At 36.7% G+C, this 26,963-nt stretch overlaps 1 protein-coding gene across 3 annotated transcripts in view; it reads left to right on the top strand.

Annotated features, from left to right (window-relative positions):
* The window catches only part of LOC106753988 ((-)-germacrene D synthase-like), a 23,073-nt gene extending 16,716 nt beyond the window's left edge, over positions 1-6,357 (top strand). For all 3 annotated transcript variants that reach the window (XM_014635930.2, XM_014635922.2, XM_014635913.2), the window contains 2 exons: positions 5,362-5,607; positions 5,939-6,357. In XM_014635930.2, coding sequence (XP_014491416.1) covers positions 5,362-5,607; positions 5,939-6,232 — 540 coding nt within the window. In that variant the 3' untranslated portion in view covers positions 6,233-6,357. The remainder of the gene's footprint in view (positions 1-5,361; positions 5,608-5,938) is intronic.
* The last annotated feature ends 20,606 nt before the right edge of the window (positions 6,358-26,963 follow it).

Here is a 26,963-nt window from a genome sequence, read left to right as displayed (position 1 = left end):
CATCCCACCACTCTAATGCATGCTTTTCTAATCTAGAGAGATATAAACTAAGAACTCGAGATTCACACTCTCTAGAAAGAACAATTGTACTATAAGACTCAAGTTCACTTTGCCTAATAAGGACAGGATGCATTTGATTAATTTCTTTTTCCCAAACTAGGTATGTTAAAACATTTGTATCTTTACCAAAGAAGGGAATTTTTATAGCTTTAGTACACAAATCATCCTTCATGTATGAACTAGACATCCTAGATGAGTAACAAGACATTTTTTTTGTTTAAAATCAAAGTAGAAGACTCAAAAGAAACAAACAATGAAAACGGACTCTAAGACCCCTAAAACGTACGGACTCTAATGTGACAAAGGTCACACCTAACGTGAAACACAGAAGCAATTCAATATTAAAGTCTACTCCTATGTCTAGCTATGCTAAAATTAAAGCAATGAAAGTTGCCAAGATTTGGAAAGAGCACCAAGGACTCTTCCAAATACTTGGACTTTATAAAAGGCCATTTACAACCGAAACCTAAAGCTACCAGTGGGCTAAACACAGGCCCATCAGATTACACACAAAAATAAGAACAAATTCAAAACCAAATTAAAACAAACAATTACAAAAGATGAACTTCTAAGCTACGGTGCTACTGCTGCGAGAGGCCCCTGCTGCTACGGTCTCGGCCTGGTCCACTTCTGCAGAATTAATGTGCCCAATTCTTGTCCAAGGCTTCAAGAATCTCGTGCTCAATCTTGCAGCTTCAATTTATTGTTGTTGGATATCCTGCAATCACACATGCACACAATTGTTGTGAGAATTAAAACAAATGGCAGACAAAGATATAGGGTAATAGACTTCCCTTTCTCGGTCTTGTACAATCGGTTCAGCTCAAAGATCCTAGTTACTCTTTACGACTAAACCTATTCAACTGTCTGCTTCTGGCTTGCTCAAGACCAAGCAAATCAAATCTGCACAAATAAAATTTAATTCCAGAAATTAGCAATCCAATCAATTCACTAATTGCAAGCCATAGAGATTCAAGTCTAGTAAAACAGAAGCAATTTTAAAATAATAGAAACTCCCTTCAGTTCAATTCTCTCAAGGGAACCGATTCCGCTACTGCATACTCAAGTTACACTCCTGCTTAAACTAAACTAATTCGAGCTGCAATTCTATAATCTGCAATAGCTGCACACAAAATCAAACCAAAGTCCAGCAAATGCAAATGGGAATGGACAGTAAACCAGAGTCAGATAAATGACATTCAAGTCTGAGATCAAACTGATATATCAAGCTAATCAAAACCAGATCAATGCAAGCAATGCACAAATGATTCCATTAATTCAACTTTCACAAATTATTCATACCAAAGCCAGCAGCACATACAATATTAGCAATATCAATTTGTGATTAAAAGAGGCAAACACATTCAGACTCAGATCAACCAAACTGAACAAGAGTGATGTGATGCAAAAATTGTCAGTTAAAACAGTGTTGATGCACAAGCTTAAGTACTCCAAACAAATCAGATCATGCACACATCAATGCAGAATTCACTAACTCAAAAATCAGCATTCAACATCCTCAGTTAAATCGTGAAGTCAGCCATCATTTTTAAACAATTATGAACCAGTTATTCAGCAGAGAAAATAATGCTTCTAATCAGGATGCAATGCAGAATTCAACAAACTCGTTCAAATCAGTTAACATGTCAATAAATGCAGCAAATAGTGTTTAACCAAACATATTAATGCAGTAGCTTCTCAAACAATCACAACTGATCCAATCTGATCATTTCAAACTCTTTTCACTACATAGTGAACAAGCTCAAAACAGTTAGTTGCAATAAAATCTCTCACAAATTGCCAAGCAAGTTAGGCTAAAATCAGCCTTACAAAACTCAAAACACTCAAGTTTCTCTTAAAAAAAATAAACACACAGATGAAAGGTTTGGAAGGGAGATTCTCCCTTGTCAGTACAAGGCTGGATAGTCTTTCAGACCACCACCACCTAAGATGCTACCAAGCACACAAACCTCTTTCCAAATTTCCAGAAACCAAAGAGTGAACATGCTTCTCAAACCAGATTGGTTATGCTAAGTAAAGGTAGGCAAGACAGAACAGGACAACAATCCAATTCAAGAGGCTCTAGATCAGACTTTAGATTAGATCATAAAGCAAAGAAAAGCTTCAATTATGAACAGCAGAAGAGACTTACACGTGTATTGGACAAAACCAAGATAGTCAAACAATTGACAAGCAAACAAAAATCAAAGCTATCAAGAAAATAAGCACAACAAATAGAACCTAAAGAATAGCACTAGAACATATTTTAAAGACAAGAAAAGACACAACAAGAAATCACAGAACTGGTTGTTGAAATCAGAATTTTAGAAGCAAAAAGTGAATTGGTCCATTAGCTAATGTTAGCATTTTCAGTTCTGGACACCTTTGCATACTGAAATCCAATGGAGCAAGTTTATTTATGCTTGTTTTGATCACGCAAGGCCATTTTACACTCTTTCATAGGCTTTTACTCAAATTCAAATATTCAGTTCCTCATTTTTCTTTTCAGGATTTGCCTCTTTTGACTGATTTTCTCAACTAATATGCTTTTATTTCATCTTGGATCAAAACAGTGATTTAACAAGTGTTTAAACAACTTAGTTCTGCAGTTTAGAAGGGAAAACAAAAAAAAATGGCTTGCAAAGACTCTAGGATATTGATTAAACGAGAAGCTTAGTATTGAACTAATTATCAAGCAGAACAGACACACACTAAAAAAACATTCAAAGAAGTACCAGTTCGGTGTAGCTGGCCAAACAGAAGACTGATGCTGCTGTAAGCATCTTGCACCCAAGCTCAATGCAACATTTCATAGCTTAATTGGTGTGCATTTGCTATCCACAAGCAGATTCAACTTTTAGCTCACAAAATTTCCAAAAGTGCAACACAATTATATGTAATGGACAACATCAAAACTCAAGACAACTTCAAATAAATGAAATGACATTTAAAACTGCTATTGAAGTCTGTCATCAAGCTCATTCTCTTGAATGTCACTGCTTATGATGATGTACAGATCTTACTCAAAGCCATAAACTCAATTGAATCATAGTTAAACTCAGATTTAAGTGACAATTAAAACAAAGCAACACGACTTTGACATAACAGAAATGGATTTCTTAAGCAAAAGACTCAAACACTTGGATTCACTGAATAAAATAATCAAAACAAGACTCGACTCAAAGCACAGAATGACACAAACCTATGCACATCTTATCAGATTTTGGAAACCTAAGAACATGAAAACAACTTTCACAGAATAAGATGCACGAAACTCAAACAGATAAACAATCAAGACCGTGAAGGAAATGCGATGAACAACACGTAAACATGAAGAGAAATTGCACAAGATACTCAGAATCAAATGAAACACAACAAAACGCGAATCAAAATCATATGAAACTCAGACAAGTCGGAATCAATAAAATGCGAAACAGTGCAACTAAGAACAGAAACAGAGACAAAATCAGAGATCGAAAGACTTATCTCTTGAAGCCCGAGGAAGAGAACTTTTCTCTGAATACCACTTGATACGAGAGAGCCTCGAAGAAGTTTGACTGAGAGGCGATGCGAGCTACTCCGAGCTTCTCCGAGGAAGAATGACGCAGCGGAATGATGATACTTGAAGGAGGAAACAATCTTAGACTCTAATCGGACCAAAAGTGAGATCCACTCACTAGAACCCTAATCTGAGACAAAGAAACCCTAGAAATGGTGAGGTGACNCAAACGAACCGATTAATCGGTTCAAAACAGTGGATGAACGNTGGATAAGGTTTTAAACGGTGGAAATCAAGTTCAATCGGTGAAAATGATGGAAATGGTGAGGCAAGGTGTTTAATTGATCAAAATATGAAGAAAATGATGGTAAAAGGCTNGGACGACAGAGAAACGAGAGAGANGAAGTGAAACGATGAGGAAAANGAGACTTANAGTGAAGAATCGTGGCTGGAGACGAGGAACTCGAGAGAACGCTCTCGGGAAGGAAGACGCTGTGAGAGTGATAATGTGATAAATGAGAGGTGTTTCTGGAATGCACGAGATGTAAATTGCATCAGCTGTTGACGCGGACAAGCTGATGGATGCGAGGTGATATGTGGCAGCAAAGGAGTNGTCAATGGTGGATGAGAGAGAAGCACGGTGGAGTATTTGGAAAATGAATAGTAAGAAGTGTGCTTGGAAGGTGGCTAGAGGTCTTTGGACTCTCTAGCCTGTGACTTTCAAGAGAGAATAATTTTCTGAATTAGAAAAGTTTATTCTCATTAAGCTCAAAAGTGATTACAAGATGTGTTAGCATGCCTATATATAGGGCTAAATGTACCCCATGCCTAACACATTGTACACATCTCTAATACAAGTAAAAGAAATACTACACTAAAGACATTGGGCTTGGGCCCCACGTATCATACCTGGTCATTCATCAAGCATTTATAGGCTCTCAATTCGTAACTGCCATTAACTATCCATAATTACCTTATCCTTAATTTCCTTTTTCATACTCTTCAACCGTTATTGTTATTAAACACACTTTAACTCTGTTTCTGCCTCTTCATCCCATCTCCAACGTATACCGTCCGGCATACGGTTCGGCCTGGCCTCCCTGGGAAGCCGACCGATCCCGCTTTCCACCCCAGGCTCACGAGTCACCGACTACGCATTCATCGATTCCCTACCTCATTTCCTTTTGCCGACCGGCCCCTCCCCCCTATACTACATATTCACATGTAAAAAATGATAATAAATAAATAAAAATATTTTATCTAGTAAATAACACACTTTTACCTGTTAAATGTATTTAATGGGCCAGTGAAAAATATACTAGATGTAATATAGGAATACTTAAGAAATCTTAGTAAGAGAATTTAGTTGTTTTTTGTCATATTAATAATGTTCCTAATTATGGTCGAGATAATGTCCTGGTAAGGATAACATCATCTTAGACGTATACTATACACCCGTCCGTCTTGTGAAATTTTCTTTTCATTAAAAAATAAAAATTTAATTATTTATGAGTTACGATATACAGACATCACTTTCATTAAACTATTCACCACTAAAAAAGCAATTTTATTTTAAAATATAAAATAAAATGAGATGAATCAGCTGGTAGAATAATTAAAATATTAATATTTTATTAAAAGTCAGATTGATGTAGAAAGATTGAAAGGTGTAGCTTTAAAATTTTCATATTCAAAAACCTGTATATGATTGAGATCCACAAAGAGTGACCATCTTTTTCTTATATCCAGTGAAAATTGTGGAATATATTTCTCAATATTATATATTTGTGCCTTTATGCTAGATGAAAAAACTAGTCCAGGCTCAGATGGTTGAGGCCAGATGGTGCCATTCCAACCACGTTCCAACAGTGGAGGAATACATGCAAGTAAGAGCAACATCCAGTGGTTACCCTATGTTGATTACATCATCCTTCCTAGGCATGGAAGATACAACAGAGGAGATCCTTCTATGGGCAACGAATGAACCAGTAATTATTGCAGCTTCTATAGTTTTGCTTAGGATCATGGATGACATTGTTGGAGATGAGGTGCACCCTACACACTATTAATTTCTATCAATTTAACTAAACAGAGAATTGCAAATTATACATAATTTTAGAAAATACGTCGGGAAGAAAAATAATAATAATAGAATTGTACTTGTCAATTTCTTTATAAACTAAATTAACCAGTTATAAATAATTTGAGTTTATATGAGGAAATTTATCTTATATTAAGAGTTGGAAATTGCAAAAATCTTAAACTTTTAAAAGATAAAGAAATAATAATTTTTCTAAGATCATTTGTAAATCCTATATGTTAATATTGATTTTGTTTGGATTCTGTTTTTTCTTTTTGTTGCTATTTTTGTCTGTGAAGTTTGAACAGGACAGACAGCATGTTGTTTCAAGCATTCAATGCTATATGAAGGAGCATAAAATCTCAAGGAAATGTGCCATTGAAGAACTACGCAAGTTAGTTGAGAATGCTTGGAAGGACATAAACGATGCATGCTTAGCTCCTACTCAAGTACCAATGAAATTTCTTATGCGTGCAGTCAACTTTGCACGTGCGATCGACGTACTTTACAAAGACGAAGATATATTTACAAATGCTGGAGGGATAATGAAAGATCACATTGAAGCTTTATTAGTTAAGAAGATGTATGTATAAAGTAGAAGCTTCGGTCATTAATTAATTATTGGTGATCTACATCTTTTGTAACGGTCGTCTTGAAAAACCATGCTATTTGTGTATCCTTTTCGATTGTCCGGCAAGCTTGTCAAGAAATAAAAAAATTGTCAAAAAAGAAAAATTCTAATAATTAATAATAATTTCCTTTTAGAAATATTAAACACCACTTTTGGACAATTAAAATGCATTTTTTCTTCCCGATATAAAAACTGAAGTTGTTTATGGTAAAATGGGACGATGATGACCCTGTGTGAAGTTCGTGTATCCGTTGAATGTTTGTTTCGTTCCTTACTCTGTATAAATGATCGGTGTGAGGGGTGACCTATAGAATATACTCCGACGCTCAAGTCAGAATATTTCTATGTAGGTTTATAGTAATTCAATTGTGAATAAAAGTGAGTTTACCTCAAAATTAAACCTCTATTTATAGAATTTATAAGAATCTGACCAATTAATTTACCTCTTAATAATCATTAATGTAAACCTTAACCACTCACCATTATAGTCCGGACTGAGCGGTTGTGAGACGCTTTCTTGTACATTAATCGCTCGGTCCTTTCCATTAAGTTTGTCCTCGTACCCGATCGGTCAACTATAAGCCCATAGTAACATATGCGCCCAAGTCCTAGCAAAATCTTAGATATTGCATAGGGTTTTCTAGGTTTCACTGATCAGCTTAAAATTCTTAAGCTTCCCAAGCCATGACAGTTCACTAAACGTCACGTCCCTTCAGGGTCTACAAAATGGCGAGAAAAACAGAAGTAGAAGAGTCACGACTATAAAAAAGGGTGGGAAAAGGTAGAAAATGTAACGTCATGACATTACAAACATCAAATCTTTTCCCTTTGGACGTACCATATGGGTTTGATGAACCGCCTTCACCCTCTATAAATAGTGGTAGGGTCATCTCTTATTTTCACTTTTACCCTTAAGGTCTCTAATTCCCAAACGTTCTTCCTGCCTTCTCCCTTTTCCAAGGCTCAAAACCCTCTTCTTCAAGGTAATCATGTCTTCTCCAAGTTATTCTGAGTCCGTCAGGAGGGCAGGCCAGGGGTATGCTGACTACAACGTCGCGACATAATCCTCCTCTACATTGGGTGCTGGCGACGAGAGAGATCCCCCACTGGCGTCCAGGCCCACCCAGGGGGCAACAAGAACTCCTCGTGTATCCTTGGAGATAGTGAGGATGAAGAAGTGGGCATCAATGTTGATTCCGCTGGGGAGTGGGATGGAAGGTGCAAAAATTGGCCCACCGTCTCCGATTACGACTTGGTTCCCCACTAAGTTAAGCTTTACGCTTTCTTCTTTTGTACTCGCTGCTCAATAAAGGAGCTGCTTAGTAGGATTAGCCTAGTGAAAGCGGCCATGGATGTTGACTACTTCTCCTAGTGAAATAGTCCTATGCCAAATGACCCAGTGGGCATGCCACGGTCACGAAGGGTATGCATCGGTATTGTTCTATGCCTACTCAACATTATTCCACGACCTAAAGGACCTCCTACCCTTCTCCGAGTTTCAGATGGGCGTTCTGCGAGAGCTTAACGTGGCTCCTTGATGAGTCAATATTTTCTTGACTTCACTTAGTTTATTATGCTAAATTTAATCAGGGAATTGTGCTTAAATGTCCGGTATTTTCCCGTTTATGCTAATTGTGCTTAATTTGACCAAAAATTCTAATTTTAATTAATTTGAATTATCTGAGTTAATTATTTGCATTATTAATTGTAGGGAAAATTTGGAGATACATTTTGGGACATTAGAAAGGACACCAAATAATTGAAGACTCTCAATAAAGACATTTTAGAATTAATTAATTTGTAATTTAGTAGCTAGAATGTTTTTGATCAAACTTGTGCACTTTAAGCCAATTTTGGAAAAATGATGTTGGACCCAAAAGTGATTTAGGTTAGCACTTTATTTTTTTATTATTTTTTTCTCTTAAGTTTGGAGACACTTGGCCTTAAAAAGAAGGCAACGACCACTCTTGAGGGGGGCTGGAATGGAGAGGCTTACGGAGGTGCCCAGCCGCCGCGTAGGGTTTAACTTTCTTTGAACGTTTTTCATGGATAATGTAGAAGCACACTCTTACCTTTTTCATTTTGGGGTTTTATGTACTTTTGACTGAAGCCTTTTATTTTTCCTATGCTTGAACGTTACACTGTTTGAGAGGTTGAATCTTTAGAAGCATTTTCCTACTTTTCTTCTAGAAGGGGTGATTCATTTCTTTCTTTCCCATTGTTGCTGCACTACATTTATGCACTGGGTCAACTGCGTTGATGACTGGGTCAACTGCATTGAATGATTCTGTTATTTGTTGACCACAACGTGCTTTGTTGACTGTTATGTTATAATGTATTAATCTAGTCAACTGAATTAGTAGCGTATTCGACTGAGCATCTGACAGTTTAATAGAAAACTATAAATTATCTGAAAGACAATTTCGTAACAGACTTTTGATAATCTAACATATTCAGTTTTCTGATTTCAGATAGCTTTGTGCTCCAAGAATTCTCCAAGAAGACCGTGGTGATATTTCTTGAAAGAGATTCAGAAAGGATATTTGATGTGATGCAACTGCTGATCATACCTGCACGAGAAAGGTGCTATTGAGTTGATCTTTATGGGCTTGGCATCCTGTTAAAGACTTCTACTTTGTTGTAGGCTTTGCATCCTATGAAGACTGTTGTGTTGATAGCTTTGTGTTAACTCCCTGGCAAGTGTACAAATCGTAGCAAGTAGTAATAAGACGGTAAGACCGAATATCGTTTCCCAAGAATTGTTTGTTTTGGATGCAAAGAAAAAATAAAATCATGCAAATGCAAATGAATCAATTGGCAAAAGAAGAATGTATGGATGAATGGAGTTATTGGGGTTCACAATTTCGTCTAATCCAATCTCTTTTATTTACTCTCCTTATTTGATTATCTTGTTTATCCTATTGTTATGCAAACTTTCTTAGCCTACCCTAAACCCAATCTCTTGGCAAAAAGAGCCTATTACTAATCACTGGCTTGCTATCTCTACCCTCCCCTAATGATTAATAATGCATTATAAACGGAAGTTAACTGCAATTGAATGTCCTACCCCTATCTCTAGGCAGTATTAGCATAAACAAGAAATTCCCCCCAGTTCATGACATGACCGTACGTCTCAGTATCAATGAAGAGAAACAACGGTTACCAAATGAGTTAAACGGTAAAAGCATTAAAATCAGGCAAGGAACTCAACAATTGATAAAAAGAATATGCAAGCATATAAATCAAATAAGGATTTCCATAAAAGAGAGTTTCAAAAGATTACACTGTTTCCCCCAACAACAATAGGGTGTAGTTCACCATAGTCATGGTGAATCTAGATGAATAATGATGAAAGAATGGAAGAAAGAACCCTAAAATTGGTAAAATGGAGCCTAAGCTTCCAAGGAACCGCCTCCAAGGTGTGGAAATTTGTTCTGGACTTCTCCTCTGCCAAAAGATTAGGTTTTGAGTCGCACAAGGTCTATTTATAGCGCAGCCAGAAGACAGAAATTCGGCCCAAGGCCCAGCAGACAACCACTCAGTGTCACACTTTGACCGCTGGGCGGTTTGCCTCTTGCCGCGCCACCACTCAGCGGCGCAATTCCACCGCTGAGCGGTTTGCCTCTTGCTGCAAAACCGCTCAGCGTTTCCTCCCTTGCGCCAGACAACAACTTTTCTTCGTGTTTTTGGTGCTTAGGTGTGATTTTTGACACTGAGGGGTGCGTAGACTCTTCTTTAAATCATATTTCTTCTTCTTCCAAGAGTATAGGACCTTCCTACTTTGCTTCCATCTTCATCCTTCATCAAAAGCTTGCAAAAACAATGTAAAACAAGCATAATATCCTTCAAAACAGCTTTTGACTCTCCTAAGACTCAACTAAAGTGTTTTACTTGATTCTAAGCTCATTCTAACCCATAAAGGGTGTGTTTTGATATCAAATTAATGTATGAAAATAACGGTTTTGAGACCGTTATCATCTTGGCATCCTGTGAAGAGTGTTGGTGACACGTTGAGGATTGTTCGACGTGGGTTCAGATTGCAGAAGAGGGGATTCTTGCTGCAAGTCTGGTTTTGTATTGGAGTTATATTTGGTTTTGGGGTAGAAAGGAGATTTATATTTTTGCGTGTGGCTTCTATAAATTCCTTGTTGTAAAAACCGCAACCATTATAGTGCATTTGCTTCTTGGGTTGGAAGGACACTGGATGTAGGCATTGTTGGCCGAACCAGTATAAACCAGTGTTTAATTTTCTCTATCCCTATACTCTTTAATTTCAGTCGACTATATCTGTTACGTAGTCAACTACGTTTTTTCGCTGCATAAATTTTTCTGATTGCTTGCATTTCATGAAACTTTGAAAAGCTTTATACTTTGACTACAAGATTGCGATAAGACTGTAATTTTGAAACATCACCAATTCACCCCCCCTATTGGTGTTCAAAGAAGCCTACCTGTTTTCCTAACAATTGGTATCAGAGATGGTTTTCATAAGATATTTGAAAATTTAGTCGACTTTGTGTTTTCTGTATTCGACTATAAAACTTGGGGATGGCTTCTTGTTTTCAATCTTTTGGTGAAGGTGCTTCAACAAATAGACCACCTTTGTTTACAAGCGAAAATTATCGTTTTTGGAAAATTATAATGCAAATTTTTCTTGAATCGCAAGACAAAGGAATTTTGGATGCTACTTTAAATGGTCCTTATGTGCCTACAAAACCTTTTACTGAGTGGACTGCTGATGAAAATAAAAGAGCTCAGTATGATGATAAAGCTAGAAATATTATTGCCTCTGCACTGACTATTGATGAATTTTTCAGGATATCTCAATATAAATTTACAAAGGAAACGTGGGATGTCTTAGAGGTTACACATGAAGGCACAGATGAAGTCAAGAGAGCAAGAAAGAATTCACTGATACAAGAGTATGAATTGTTCAGAATGAAGATTGGTGAAAACATCTATGATGTCCAGAAACGATTGACACACATTGTAAATCACTTGATGGCTCTTGGGAAAGGGTTCGATAAGGAAGAGATCAACATAGAGATTCTGAAAAGCCTGAACAGAAATTGGCAACCAAAAGTCACAACAATCTCTGAATCCAAAGATTTTACAACGATGAATATGGCTACCTTGTTTGGCAAGTTACGTGAACATAAGTTGGAACTCGATAGATTGAAGGATGAAGAAGAGATTGAAGAAAAGAAGTTGATAACGGTTGAAAAATAGTTATTTTCATATATCATTTTAGACCAAATTACACCCTTTAAGGCTAAGAATGAGCTTAGAATCAAGCAAAACTCAATAAATGAGTCAATTGAGAGTCAAAAGTCGTTTTTAGAGATATTATGCTTGTTTTGCAGTGTTTTGAGCAAAGTGAAGATTGGAGCTGAAAATGAAGGTCTTAGATTCAAGACAGAAGAAGAAAAGTGAAGAAAAGAAGAGTCTAGGAACCACCCGGCAGCACAATCGCTGGGCGGTGGCGCGCTAAGGGAGAAACCGTCGGGGGTAGACCCCTGCCACCGGGCGGTGGCACAATTAGGGGGAAACCGCCAGGCGACATAAGTGCGACGTCGGGCGATTGTCTGCTGGGCTTGGGCCTGTTTCCTAAGACGCTCCTCAGCTATAAATAGCCTTATTGCGAGTTTACATTCATTCTTTTGACAGAGAGGGCGGCCAGACCTAAATTGCACTCCTTGGACAAGATTTCTTGGATGCTTTTGCTCCTTTTCATCTTATTTAGGGTTTACTTTTCCATTCTTCCTTCATTATTCATATAGGTTCACCATGTCTATGGTGAACTAAACCCTATTGTTGCTGGGGAACAATGTAATCTTTTGAAACTCTCTTATATTGAAACTCTTATTTATCTATATGCTTACCATATGCTTTGATTATCAATTATTGGGTTTTCCTTCTATGCTTAAAGCTTTTATCGTTTAACTCATTCGATAACTGTTATTTGTCTTTATTGATACGGGAACGTACAATAATGCGATGAACTGGGGAATAATCCTTGATTTATGTATACCACCTAGGGATAGGGGGTAGAACAATCAATTGTTTCGCTTCTGTTTATAATGCATTATTAGTTACTAGGGGAGGCCAAGGATAACAAACCAGTAATTATTAATAGGCTATTTTCGCTGAGGGATCGGGTTAAGGGTAGACTAAGAAAGTTGCATGGTAATTGGATAATCAAGCGAATTAAATAAGAGGAGTAGATATTAGAGAGCAGATAAAGGTGAAATTGTAAACCCCAGCAACTCCACTCATCCATAGTTTCTCTCGTCAATTGAATCAACGCATTGCATGTTTATTTTGTGTTCTTGCATCCACCACTATTGATTTTTCTATACAAGTCATACAATTTTAATTCACAAGAAAGATAAAGCCTTGCGAGTCTCTTGGGAAAACGATACTCGGACTTACCGTTTTATTTTTACTTGCACGATCTGGTACACTTGCCAGTGACTCAACAAAAGTCCATTGCTCTGAAAGCTTCAAGCAAGAATATCACAGAAACTGACATGGATGAGAAAGAACTGATGACCTTGATGGTAAGAAAGTTTAGTCGACGTATGCAAAATGATAGTCAACTGTCTAACCATGCAGGTCACAGCAGAAAGAAGAGCTTTAGTACAAACACTGTCCAATACTATGAATGTGGAAAGGAAGGTCACATCAAGCCTGATTGTCCTGACTTACAGCCAAAGCAGAAATACAAGAAAAGATTTCCTCAAGGCAAAAACATGAAGAAGAATGGAGCCTACATTGCTTGGGATAACTCAGATTCTGAAAACTCAAGTGATGAAGATTCTTATCAAGAGGAGGAATCCAACATTTGCAATATGGTTGGAACATTAAGAATTGAAAATGACAGTGATGATGAATTTGAGAAGCTACCTATAGAAGAGAAATATAAGCAACTTATTAAGACATTCACAGAACTGCATACTGAAGCTATGCGACTAGAATATAAGGTTAATCGACTAAACTCTGAAAGAAGATATTATGAATTTAGAATTGATAACGTTGTTGCTGATAATGACAAATTAGAAAAAGAGCTAAATAATGCATTGAAATCTGCTAAAGATGTTGAAATTAAAATTGTTACAGTTGAAAAAGTTTGTGAAAATTGTCCTGCTCATATTGAAAAGATTGATTACTTGACTAGCACACTAGCTAAGTTTACACAAGGTAGCGACAATCTAAATGTTGTATTAAATTCATCTGGCAGAGTTATAAACAGACAAAGAATTGGCTATAAAACTCAGTCTAACAGAACCAATGCTAGGAAATTCAATGATTTTAGTAAACCTGCTAGAAATGCATGTTTCTATTGTAATTCTATTGGTCATACTGTTAGAAACTGTTATTACAGAAATGGTGTTGTTCCAAGAGGATTATATGTGTGGATACCTAAGGAACATGTGACAAGGACTAACAATCATGGACCCAAAGTAAAATGGGTACCAACAACTAAAACTTAATTGTTTTGCAGGAATTACAGCTGATGCAGAGTGGTCTCAAGGATGAATCAATTGTGGATTATATTAGAAACCTTGTGATTCTACAACTGGTAAAACTGTATCTATTTGCTGCATCATGCATTGATTGATTGATTGTGATTGTATGATTGTTTATGCTGTATGAAGAATTGTATGATTGATTGAATTTGTTTTGAAAAGGATTTTACGAGTCACAGTCGACTCTACTATTAATTCAATCGACTATGTGTTCAATGGTCTGGAAACATTTTATACTTCTGATTTTACTGATCGTTAAAATTTAAAAATTGAAGTCCAATGACTGCTTTTTAGCACTTCCTTCTATATAAGGGTGTAAAAATCTAATGTACTCATACACTGAGAGGAATGGCGAAAATTTCTAAATAGGTCTGTGAAAGCAGTAATGACTCCTATGAACATCAATCTTGATATGTTCAAAAATGAAGGATTTACTTTTCCATTCTAGCTAGAAGCACAAGGACTGTCCGATTTCCTTCAGTTGAGAGGAACATGATACCCGGATTTGGTCAAGGTATTCTACCATAATTTATGGGTAGAAAATGGAGACATCTTTTCTAAGGTTAAAGGAGTAGACATTCATCTTGATAATGTCTTATGGAACATTGTGTCAAATTTACCATCAGAAGGTGCTTATTCATACTTACCCACATCTGAAATAAATAGCCTGTTGTGCAAGAAACAAATCTATCAAGAATGGTGAAGGTTTCCAGGTGTATACACTGTAGAAAAGATATTTTCTCATGAAGGTTTATTGAAGGAAGAAAATATTCTTGCACATATTTTGGCAAACATCATTTTGCCGGGCAGAATCAAGAAAGATCGGATGACCACCAAAGATATTTTTCTACTTCATGCTATCAAGAATAGCATCTGAACGAACTGGTTACAAGTGATTAAAGATCTTATGGAATACTCTACACTGAGAAGGTCACTGTACCTACCCTACGCATGTCTAATAAGCAAAATATTAGTACTCCTTGGTGTTGATGTTAACAATGAGCAAAAATCCATCTGGGGTTCTTCAAACACTTTTGACAAGGATTCACTTATGTCACTTGGACTAGTGAAAACAGTAAAAGGATGGAAATTCATGGGGGAACATGTTATGGATGATATTACAGAGAAGAAAGAGATTGTGACTACGGGTGGAACACATTTGTATCCTGAAACCAACTTTGACAAATATGTTGTAAATCAAATAAGAGTTCTTCACAACAAATTTGATAAACTTGAAAGCATGCATGGTGCAAATATGGAAATGATGACTGAAGACTCTGATGAAGAAGATAGTGCTGAAATTTTCTGATCTCTTGTCAATACTTCTATGTTGTGACATTGTCCTTTTTTTTGTAACCATCTATCTATTGTCCCTGTGATCACCTTGTACATGGCCTCGTATGCCATAACCTTTGATTTCGTGGTTTCGATGTCTTTTTTTCTTTCCTTGTTTGATCCTACTATTGAAATATCCCTTTATTCAAGGAAATCAAATATGAAGTTTAAATCAATCTAGTACTTTTTAATCTTGTTGAATATCTGTTTTACTGGTTTATTCATTCGACTGTGTGTGATTGGATGTGAACTATGCTTATACTGTCATGCATTCATTTACATTGACTTCTGTTATCCCTGATTTTATTCTTGCTTAACCAATATGCTTGATCTGGAAAAGGTTGTTGAAAGGTTTTGCAGGAAAGTCATTGCTCTGGAAACTCAAATGTATGTTTAACATCTGCAGAAGCAATGCATTCGACTGAAGAAATTATGCATTCGACTACACTAAACAGGGTTAAAAGTTCCACATTTGGAATTTGTTCATATCTTTACTGTCTGCATAATTCGTATATAAATCTGATATTATCTTTGCTGATTATATGTTGCAATTCTGTGATTAAGATAATATTGTGAGATTGTTGAATGTTTGTATCATTGATTATTAACATTGATTAATATCTTATATCTGATACATCTGTGAGCTTAAATTGCTTATATTTGTGATATACTGCATAGTGCATTTAATTTGATTGATTACTTATGCATAATGACTGGGGAAGTATCACTACTTGCACATTTTACATCACATGCCTGCATTTCAGGGGGAGTTAACTGTATTTCATGTGATTAAAATTATGTTTGTGAGAGCATCATTGTATTTCAAACTTATTTTATATTTGTGATGCATCTCTAATTTTCAAAACTGCATATATCAAGAGCATACCTTTTTTGTTAATGTACAAAGGGGGAGAGATATACGAGTTTTTATATGAGAGTATGAGAGAAAGTATAAATGCTTTATGAAAGGGGGAGAATTGTCTCATACTTCATCTGATGAATATTGTTTGTTACAGAGTTTGTATACTGCACTGTAATTTGATATCTTGATTGACTCTGTTTTGTATCATTTGTACAAATATGGTTGTGATATTAATCATGGTTGTGCATCATAAAAAAAGGGGGAGATTGTTCAGATTGTTGACAACACAAAACTCTATATCAATCTGGTTTTTGATGATGACAACACTTTGCTTAATAACTACATATATGTTGTTGTGTTACATGTTCATATGTTGTGTTAACTGTTATACTTTGCTGAACATGTTTGATACATTGCTTTGTGTGTTCCTATGATTGATTGATTGATATATTCTGTTGGAACATGCTTACCTTATTGTGTGGATGAGATTCACTGTGTTATATGTATTGCTGCACAAAAGGTTTTATGAAAAATCACAAGCACTTTTACTAACTTATAACTGTGTGACAAAGTGTCAGTACAGTCGACTACATTATTAATGGATTCGACTATGCTAAAATCATTGTTTCGATTTTGAGAATCAGTGCTTAGTGATGTTTTGAGTTGAAAAGAATTTCAAAGAGTTTTGACTTGTGTCAGTCGACTATGTCTTGACTATATTCGACTGTATCTGTTGTTTGATTTAAAATTCTGTTTGAATACGTGCTACAACGGCTATATTTTCAAAAGTTATTTAAGCATTGATTACTGGTTCAACTGCATTGAATAATCCTGTTATTTGTTGACTAGAGTGTGCTTTGTTAACTGTTATGTTATAACTGTATTAGTCCAGTAAACTGAATTAGTAGCGTATTCAACTGAGCATCTGACAGTTTAACAGAGAACTATAAATTGTTTGAAAGACAATTTCGTAACAGAGTTTTGATAATCTAAGATTTTCAGTTTTCTGATTTCAGATAGCTCTGTGCTCCAAGAATTCTCCACGAAGACCGTGGTGATCTTTCTTGAAAGAGATACAGAAAGGAGATTTGATGTGCTGCAACTACTGATCGTACCTGCACGAGAAAGGTGCTATTGAGTTTATCTTTGGGCGCTTGGCATCCTGTTCAAGACTGCTACTTTGCTGTAGGCTTGGCATCTTGTGAAGACTGCTATGTTGATAGGCTTGGCATCCTGTGAAGAGTGCTGGTGACACATTGAGGATTGTTCGACGTTGGTTCAGATTGCAGAAGAGGGGATTCTTGCTGGAAGTCTGGTTTTGTATTGCAACTATATTTGGTTTTGGGTTAGAGAGGAGATATATACTTTTGCGTGTGGCTTCTATAAATTCCTTGTTGTAAAAACCACAACAATTATAGTGCATTTGCTTCCTAGTGTTGGGGCAAATCGGCAAGTGTACCGAGTCGCACAAGTACTATAAAATGGTAAAACCAAGTATCGTATCCCAGAGGACTCTCGGCGCTGAACAGTTATGTGAAAACAAGATTAATTAAGACTGAAAGTAAAAGAGATCAATGGTGTTGATTGCAATAATAATAAAATAAAGCAAAGTAAAATTGATAACTAGCAAAAGAGCACAAAGATGAATGAAGGTTGTTTTAATATGAGATGATTATGCTGTTGGGGTTTGATTTCACCAAGTTCACTCTCATGTATATAAGAATTCCTCTTTTTATGCATTAATGTTAACGTCCTCAAAAAAACACTTAAATTCAATCCCTTGGTGAATAAGCCTTTCCCCAATTACAAGTTTACGCAATTCCTAGCATTCCTAGTAAAAAGATGTGAAGATCAAGAGGTTAAGACGACTAAGACTCATACCCTCATCCCTAAGCAATATAACCCTTAGGAGTAATTCAACAAGGACCTGAAATACAAGGAACCTCCCAGCACTCATGCAAATCACAGATAATGCTATTATATAAGCAAAAATAAAACAGATGAATCACTCTAACAATTAATGGAAAAAGCATATGAAATTAAGAATCAATTCAAATACATGAGAGTTCACAAGGTTACATCATTNAAAACAGATGAATCACTCTAACAATTAATGGAAAAAGCATATGAAATTAAGAATCAATTCAAATACATGAGAGTTCACAAGGTTACATCATTCCCCAACAACAAATAGAAATTAGTTCCCCATAGACATGGGGGAACCTATGAATAATGGAAGAGAAGAAGAAGATGGAAGATCTAGAATTGGCTAAGAGTGTATTGGAGTGCTCTTCTCTGCTAGGGGATGCAAAATTTAGAGCCCCAGGGTCCTTTAAATAGTGTCAGGCGCGTCCCAGAGTGCGGCCCGGTCCAAAAGAATCAAATCAAAGCAAAAATAGGGCCGATCCAGGTGAATTCATGCTCAAGCGTCGCAGGGAGCTCGCCCAAGCGTGAATCAATGCTCATGTTGAGCTTGGGCATCAGTTTTCCTCGCCTAGGCTACGAACGTCTGTCGCCCGGGTGTTGGGTCCGTCACCCGAGCGACGAGCGGTGATTTCCAGCTCGTAAATTCTTCGTTCTTCTCGCCTGGGCTCGCTCGAGCTGTAGGTTTTCTTCCTTTTTGATGCCTCTTTGACCCTTTTTGAGCTCCATCTTCATGGCTTCTCACTTCTTCTTCCTTTATTGCTTCAATCTCTATTAAAACAAGGAGAATTTGTTAGAAAACAGTTAAAATAAACCTCAACTCTCTTATTCACACAATTTACCGAAAGGGTGCTTTTAGTATCAAAATCATGTATCAAATAACGGTATTTTATTTCGTTATCATAACCCCAAACTTAGAACTTTGGTTGTCCTCAAGCAAACAAAATGCAGCTCAGCTTTTCAGAACCATCACTACAATGACTCAACCTTTTTAAAAATCTTTTCAGGACAAGAATTTACTCTCATCAAGTTCAGCATAAGATCTCAGTCAAGATGTGTAGATGTTTCAATGCATTAAACAGGTATTATCCTTAAGAATGATAATAAACGAAGCAAAGATGCAATCAAAAATTCAGAGAATTATTCCTCACCAGGGAAAGTGTTTCACTCAAGCACTCAAATATATCCCTCAAGCATTCATAAGTGTCTCACTCAATTCACAGGTGTATGGTGTGGTGTTTCTCTCTGTTATCACAATGTCACACAAATTAATTTTGCCTTTTATTTAACCATAATCAAACATACTCACAAATAGGTTGTCATCACAAGGGCTTTTCATGGCTTGTAACTTGGCTGGGCTAAGAAGGAAATTGGTTTTTCTGGTCAGCAAAGCTCCTTGAGTTAAGAGAGGCATTTGCGAGATCTTCTTTTAAGAACAACTCTCTTATCTTTTTCCCAGCCTTCCCTTGCAGTGAGCTCTTTCTTTTTCCTTTGGAATTTTTCTTTTCTCACTTTTTCTTTTCTTTTGCCTTTTTCCTGCTTTTTCTTTTCCTTTTCGCTCACTGCCTAGAGAGGTGGTCTACTTCTTGGTACCCCAAACTTGAACCTTTATTAGTACCTCATCAAATGTTCTCACCTTAACTCAAGGTAAACAAATTTTCAAAAAGGTTTTTCATAATTTATTAGGCTTAGGGTTCAAAGGTTAGAAAAAATTGTTCTCTTTTCAGTGGGCAAAACTATTTTGGAGGCCAAAAGAATAAGGGATAACAAAACATGGCCTTGATCATATGGAACCTGCAAGCAAGTAGTTCAATCATAGAAAATTTGTGCAAAACCATTCATGCTTCGAAAGTAATAACAATTATTTAAAAACAACTCTGAAGCTCAAAACTCACACAGGTAATCTCACAATTTCTCAAATTTAGAAAAACATCCTGCTCAGTATTTTAATCAAACTTTATTTCAAGCACCTGTCTCACAAATTTATCATGCATCATCTCAACCTCAATCAAATACTAAAATTTTCAAGAAAAACAAGATCTTCACACAAAATAGACCACAGGTGAATCAAAGCGGTTTAGTTCATTCAAGCAGAGCATATAGAAATTAAAAGAAAACACACATTAAAAATTAAAATAAATAACAAAAATTAAAAAGTAAAGGTTCAGAGCACTGGGTTGCCTCCCAGCAAGCGCTTCTTTAATGTCACTAGCTTGACCCAATAAGCTCATGTCACATCAATCAGCTGCATGATTGTGGAGATGTCATCCTTTCCCTTGGCCTGCCAGCTGATCTTTAACATTTTTCTATTCACCCTTTTTGTTCTCCTAGAAGTAGGAGCTTCAATCTCTATCAGTCCATCTGTTGTGAAATCTTTTATTACCCAAAGCTTCTTGTTGAATTGCATAGGGAGGCCTGGTCTCAGTCCTTCCTGATTCTTTAAAGGACTTTGATGAGCACTTTTTCCTTTGCTATCTTCTTCTTCCTTAGGTACCTGTGATAGAAAATATTTTTTTCCTTTTTTTCTGGGTTTGGTGGTTCTGGTACCTTTCCCGGGTGCATCTTTTAATGCACCTTTGGGCATGGTTTTCTTCTCTTCAATCTGCCGCCCTGTCTTACAGGCACTCAGGATCACTTTCTCTTCTTGATCTTTGAGGGCTATGGTTCCCTCATCAACATTGATAATTACTTTGGCCGTCTTCAGGAACGACCTTCCAAGAATGATAGGAATCTCTGCATTTTCTTCCATCTCTAGAATGACAAAGTCTACCAGGAACATCAGGTTGTCAACTTACAACTTTATATTTTCTAGTATGCCATAGGGCCTTTTAGGGGATCCATTTGCCATAAGGAGAGACATCTTTGTTGGCTTTACTTCTATTTCTCCCATGTTTTTAAGAAAAGTCAGGGGCATTAATTTAATGTTGTACCCCAAATCAATCAAGGCTTTCCCAATATTATGCTCCCCAATGTTGCAAGGAATGGTGAAACTTCCTGGGTCTCCTTCTTTTGGGGGAAGAGTCTTCTGTAAGATCATTCTGCAATCCTCCTGTTCTTCATTTGTTTCCTCTTTTAAATTTTTCTTTCTGAGGAGCTAGTTCAAAAATTCCTTATATTCAGGGATCTGTTGCAGGGCTTCTGTTATAGGGACTTCTATCCCCAATTTTTTTGAAATTCCTTCAAGACACTCTGCTTGTATTTTTCTTGTATTCTAATCTTTAGAGTCCTTGATAAGTTTTTCTTTTCTCTCCTCTTCCTTTTTCTCACCCTTTTCTTTCTCTCTCTCTCAAATTTTCTTTTTCACTCAAAATAATTGTTTCACTCTTTTCCTCTTTTTCACCCTCACTCAATGTTTCTTTTTCTTTTCCCCCTTTTTTTTCTTTTTCTCTCCTATCTTTTTCTCTCTCATCCTCCATGCTTGTTATAACCTTGCATTCTTCTTTGGGGTTAACCTCAGTATTAGCCCCAAAAGTTTTGTACGACTTTTCCTGCATTTGATTGACCGTTTGAATTAACTGGCCCATCTGTGTTTCCAGGTTCCTGATAGCCGCTTCTGTGTTTTTCTGGTTAAACTGAGTAGCCTGCATAAACTGGTTGAGAGTTTCCTGGAGTTGTGCAGATTTTTCTAGCAAAGAGGATTGTTGCTGCCACTGCTGCTGCTGCTATGGTGGCTTATAATATTGCCCACCAGTTTGTCCAAATTGTCCTTCTCCATTACTTGGGTGAGATCTCCACCCATGGTTGTAGTTGTTGGAGCGAAATTGGTTTTGATTGCCCATGTAGTTAACTTCTTCATTAATATTCTCAGGCACTGCAAATTGACCATTAATATGGTCGCCACCACATAACTCACAAAGTTCTTGTTGAACCTGTGCCACATTTTGATGTTCTTTTTATGGCTGCATCACCTTCTTGGTCATGATCTCCAATTGCTGAGTGATGATTTTATTTTGAGCAAGCAAGACATCATTGTTAGCAAAATGATGAAGATGAAGTTTTGATGATGTCCAAATCAAGTCAAGAGAAATGAAGATTCAAGAAGATCCTTTGAAGACTTGTTTTGTTGTTAAAAGCTTTTGTAATAATTGTATTTATTGTTTAGGACTTAGATTTTCATTGGTTTTGATTCCATATACTTTCGTACATTGTAATTAGTGTTAAGAGTCAAAATCGCACCGTTTTAATCGATTAAAAGTGACAGTTGGAGGTTTCAGATTTGAAAAACTAGCCATTGTACTCATTTTAACCGATTAACACTTGTATTAATCGATTAAAAGCATTAAATGGTCAATTTCGAAGAACGGAAGAGTATTTGCTTGGAAGAGGAAATAGCTGGTTCTTAAGCAAATGCAACTCTTCCCTTATGCTTAAGAACTCAGAAACTCTTGAGAAGGGTGTGTTCTTGTTCAGCTTGTGAAACTCTTGTCTGTAGAGTTGGTGAAGTGTTGTTACGATGACAGAGGAAATAGTCGGTTCATCCTTGGTGCGTCTAAGGAGGTGTTTGGAAGAGGATCATCCTTCGTGAAGTATTCGGAGGAGGTGTCTCATCCTTTGTGAAGACTCAAAGGAGGTGCAGGTTCATCTCTTGTGGTATCAAGAGAGGTGGTTTCTAAACTTTTACAAATTGTTTCTTTGTGATTGTAATTTGTAATTGTTTTGTGATTAGTGAACTGTTTATCTTGGTTTGAGATAAGCGACTGGACGTAGGATTGGTAAGATCCAAACCAGTATAAAATTCATTTGTGCAAATTTCTGTCAACCTTACTCTTTCATTTATATTTATTATTTGCATAGTAAGTTTAATTGAGAAGAAATTAAAAGGCACGCATTTGAATTAAAAACCCTCTTGGTTTGATATTCCACGCTAACCATTCCGCTGCAGCCGCTCTGACAATCATAAGGCTGTAATTGAAAAACTCCTTTAGGTTGGGCAGACGCCCTTCTTTCATTATGCATCTCATTGTCATTGGCAGCGATGTTCTCAATTAATTCATAGGCCTCATCAGGAGTCTTGCATTTGATATTGCCCCCAGCTAAGGCATCTAACATTAATTTGGTTTGTGACCCAAGGCCTCCAAGAAAGAGAATAACCATTGTTCCTTCATCAAAACCATTAACAGGTGTCTTTCTCAATAGGCTTTTGTATCTGTCCCATGCCTGCCCCAAGGTTTCCTCCATGCCTTGTCTAAAAGAAGAGATTTCTTGCTTCCTTTTATTGATCTTTGATGGGGGAAAGTATTTGTTGATAAATTTTGCTACCACATCTTCCCATTCAGTGAGTCTGTTTTCAGGAAAAAAGTTCAATCATAATTTAGCACTACCTCCAAGAGAGAAGGGGAACATGCTCAGTTTTATAGCCTCATCAAGAACCCCATTCATCTTCACAGTGTTGCAGATCTCATCAAAGGTTGTCAAGTGCTCATATGGGCTTTCATGAGACAGTCCGTTGAATTGATTGCTCTTTACAAGGTGGATCAGAGCAGGCTTCATCTCCATATTTGCAGCATTGACTATTGGCTTTGCAATGCTGTTAAAGTGATGAGGGCCACCCACTGTTGTGTAGTCTGTCAAGGTGTGTCTAGCACGGTTTTGCCAATTAACTTTTTGGGAAGCCATATTGTTGTTTTCTAGAGAAGGTTTTTTAGCTGATGTCCTTGGCCTTCTGCTGGTCTCAAGTCCTTTAAGAAGAGGTTCAGAGTTTCTGCTCCGGGTATAATCCTGCATAAACAGACACAAAATCTTGAAGATATTGTTAGCACAAAATAGAATCGAATGAAATAAAACAAAAATGGAAATAGGGGATTTGAAAAATAGAAATAAAAATAAAAATAAAAAGGGGAAATATTTGATGTAATAAAATAAAATAAAATAAAGTCAAAATTAATCAAGATTCACACAAATAGCTTAGCTTAAACCGTGAGTTCCCCGACAACGGCACTAAAAACTTGTTGGGGCAAATTGGCAAGTGTACCGAGTCGTACAAGTGATATAAAATGGTAAAACCAAGTATCGTATCCCAGAGGACTCTCGGCGTTGAATAGTTGTGTGAAAAAACAAGATTAATTAAGAGTGAAAATAACAGAGATCAATGGTGTTGATTGCAATAATAATAAAATAAAGCAAAGTAAAATTGATCACTGGCAAAGGAGGACAAAGATGAATGGAGGTTGTTTTAGTATGACATGATTATGCTGTTGGGGTTTGATTTCACCAAGTTCACTCTCATGCATATAAGAATTTCTCTTTTTATGCATTAATGTTAACGTCCCTCACTAAAACACTTAAACCCAATCCATTGGTGAATAAGTCTTTCCCTGATTACCAGTTTATGCAATTCCTAGCAATCCTAGTAAAAAGATGTGAAGATCAAGAGGTTAAGACGACTAAGACTCATACCCTCAATCCTGAGCAATATAACCCTCAGGAGTAATTCAACAAGGACCTCAAATACAAGCAACCTCCCAACACTCATGCAAATCAAAGATAATGTTATTGTATAAGCAAGAATAAAACAGATGAATCACTCTAACAATTAATGGAAAAAGCATATGAAATTAAGAATCAATTCAAATACATGAGAGTTCACAAGGTTACATCATTCCCAACCAACAAATAAAAATTAGTTCCCCATAGACATGGGGGAACCTATGAATAATGGAAGAAAAGAAGAAGATGGAATATCTAGAACTGGCTAAGAGTGTATTGGAGTGCTCTTCTCTACCAGGGGATGCAAAACCTAGAGCCCTAGGGTCCTTTAAATAGTGTTAGGCGTGTCCCAGAGTGCGGCCTAGTCCAAAAGAATCAAATCAGAGCAAAAACAGGGCCCGATCCAGGTGAATTCATGCTCAAGCGTCGTAGGGAGCTCGCCCAAGCGTGAATCAAGGCTCATGTTGAGCTTGGGAGTCAATTTTCCTCGCCCAGGCTACGAACGTCTGTCACCCGGGTGTCGGCTCCGTCTCCGTCGCCCAGGCGACGAGCGATGAATTCCAGCTCGTAAATTCTTCGTTCTTCTTGCCTGGACTCGCTCGGGCTTCGAGTTTTCTTCCTTTTTGATGCCTCTTTGACCCTTTTTGAGCTCCATCTTCATGGCTTCTCACCTCTTCTTCCTTTATTGCTTCAATCTCTGTTAAAACAAGGTGAATTTGTTAGAAAACAGTTAAAATCAACCTCAACTCTCTTATTCACACAGTTTACTGAAAACATATGAGTTCAAGCAAGTTTCTATATCAAAAAGGGTGCTTTTAGTATCAAATAACGGTATTTTATTCCGTTATCACCTGGGTTGGAAGGAAACTGGATGTAGGCATTGTTTGCCGAACCAGTATAAACCAGTGTTTTATTTTCTCTATCTCTACACTCTTTAATTTCAGTCGACTATATCTGTTACGCAGTCAACTACGTTTTTCCGTTGCATACTGATGAGTCGATATTTTATTGACTATATTTAGTTTATTGCACTTAAATAAATCAGGGAATTGTGTTTAACTATCCATTATTTCCCTGTTTTTCCTAATTCTGCTTAATTTGGTCAGAAATTCGTATCTTCGCTAATTTGAATTTTCTGAGCTAATTAATTGCATTTTTGGTTGCAGGGAAATTTTGGAGATATCTTTTGGAACATTAGGAGGTGGTGTGATCATTAAAAAATCTTCATTTAGTCATTTCAATTTTAATTAAATTATAATTTAGTTGATTAGAAACTTTAATTAAGTTTTTGTGCACTTGGGCCAATGTTGGCAAATTTTATGATGGGCCCAAACTTTGAGGGACACTTGGCAATGACTTTAGGGTTTCTTTTAGAGTTGGACCCCACCATTTTTTAGGGGGTTGGACAGTTTTAGAGAGAAAAGACCGAGACACTCAATGGCTCTCCACTTTTCATTTTTCACTTTGCATGTATGAACTCTCTCTTGGAGACCACGTAGGGTTTTACGTTTTTGGAGCCATGCAATGACCAAGATCATATTTTTTCTTCTTCTCTTAATTAAATTTTGTTTATCTTTGCTTTGTGGAAGTGAATCCCTCACCCATTTTCCTTTCATTTCTTCTTGAAAGTTGAGAGCATGAGCTTGAGTCTTGAGGTGGTTTCTTGCATTTTTCATGATGGGTCTTTGGTTTGAATGAAGAGCTATTTCGTTTTTCTCCTTCTTTGCTGCCATATTTTCATATTTACTTTGAGTTTCTTGGATTGGATCATGAAAATGAAGTTCTTGTTGAGTTTGGTGGTGAAGAAAGCTTGAGTTTGTGCATGGGTGTTGAGGTTTGAACCATTTTCTTCTTGGGTTTTTGTTTTAATGTTTGAAGCAAGATTACAACAAGAATTTTGTGTTGTTTATGGTGGCTGGACGTGCTGGACTTGAAGGGTAGGGATTCATTTTCCTTTTTTACTAAAAAGTTGAAGAAAAGTGAGTGTTGAAGTTGGATTAATGAGTATAAGTTTGGGTTTATTGTTCTTGTAAACTTTTGCAATTGAAACTTTGGTCTCTTGGGTTCATTCTCGGTGGAGAAGAGTTGGAGAAAGCATTTGGATGCATGTTGTTGAAGAAAAAAACGTTTGGTGTGTAGAAGGGAGAGAGAAATGGAGCATTTAAGTTTTTACCTCTTTTGGACGAACAAAATATGAAGCACATTTTCACTAAAGGAATGTTTCCACTTTTGGTTTTGTCTTTTCCTTGCATTGCTACCAAGAATGACCATTAGGAAGGGAGTGTTTAGGTGGTTTATTTCCTTTGACTTGCCTACATGGCACATTGGTTGAAGCATTCAAAGTATCTTTCCATTAGTGTTGGTTTTTGAAGCACCTTTTTGCTATTAGCTTTGTAGCTCACGTATTTTTGTGCCTTGGTGTGTGCAATCCAAATTTTTGCTGCATGAAATAGAGAAGGGACGATTTTGCATGATGATGTGGAAGGCACATGCTTATTTTATTGGAGAATGGCACACATTTTGTGACTTATTGAAGGTGGAATTTGAAGTTTGCCTTTGGTGCTTTGATGACTTACGTACATGAGGTCTTCTTAGGCCATTTTCATTTTCAATTTCTT

The sequence above is a fragment of the Vigna radiata genome, chromosome 2 (assembly GCF_000741045.1).
Source record: "Vigna radiata var. radiata cultivar VC1973A chromosome 2, Vradiata_ver6, whole genome shotgun sequence".
NCBI classification, from domain to species: domain Eukaryota; kingdom Viridiplantae; phylum Streptophyta; class Magnoliopsida; order Fabales; family Fabaceae; genus Vigna; species Vigna radiata.
This window is presented reverse-complemented; position numbering and strand designations above follow the sequence as displayed.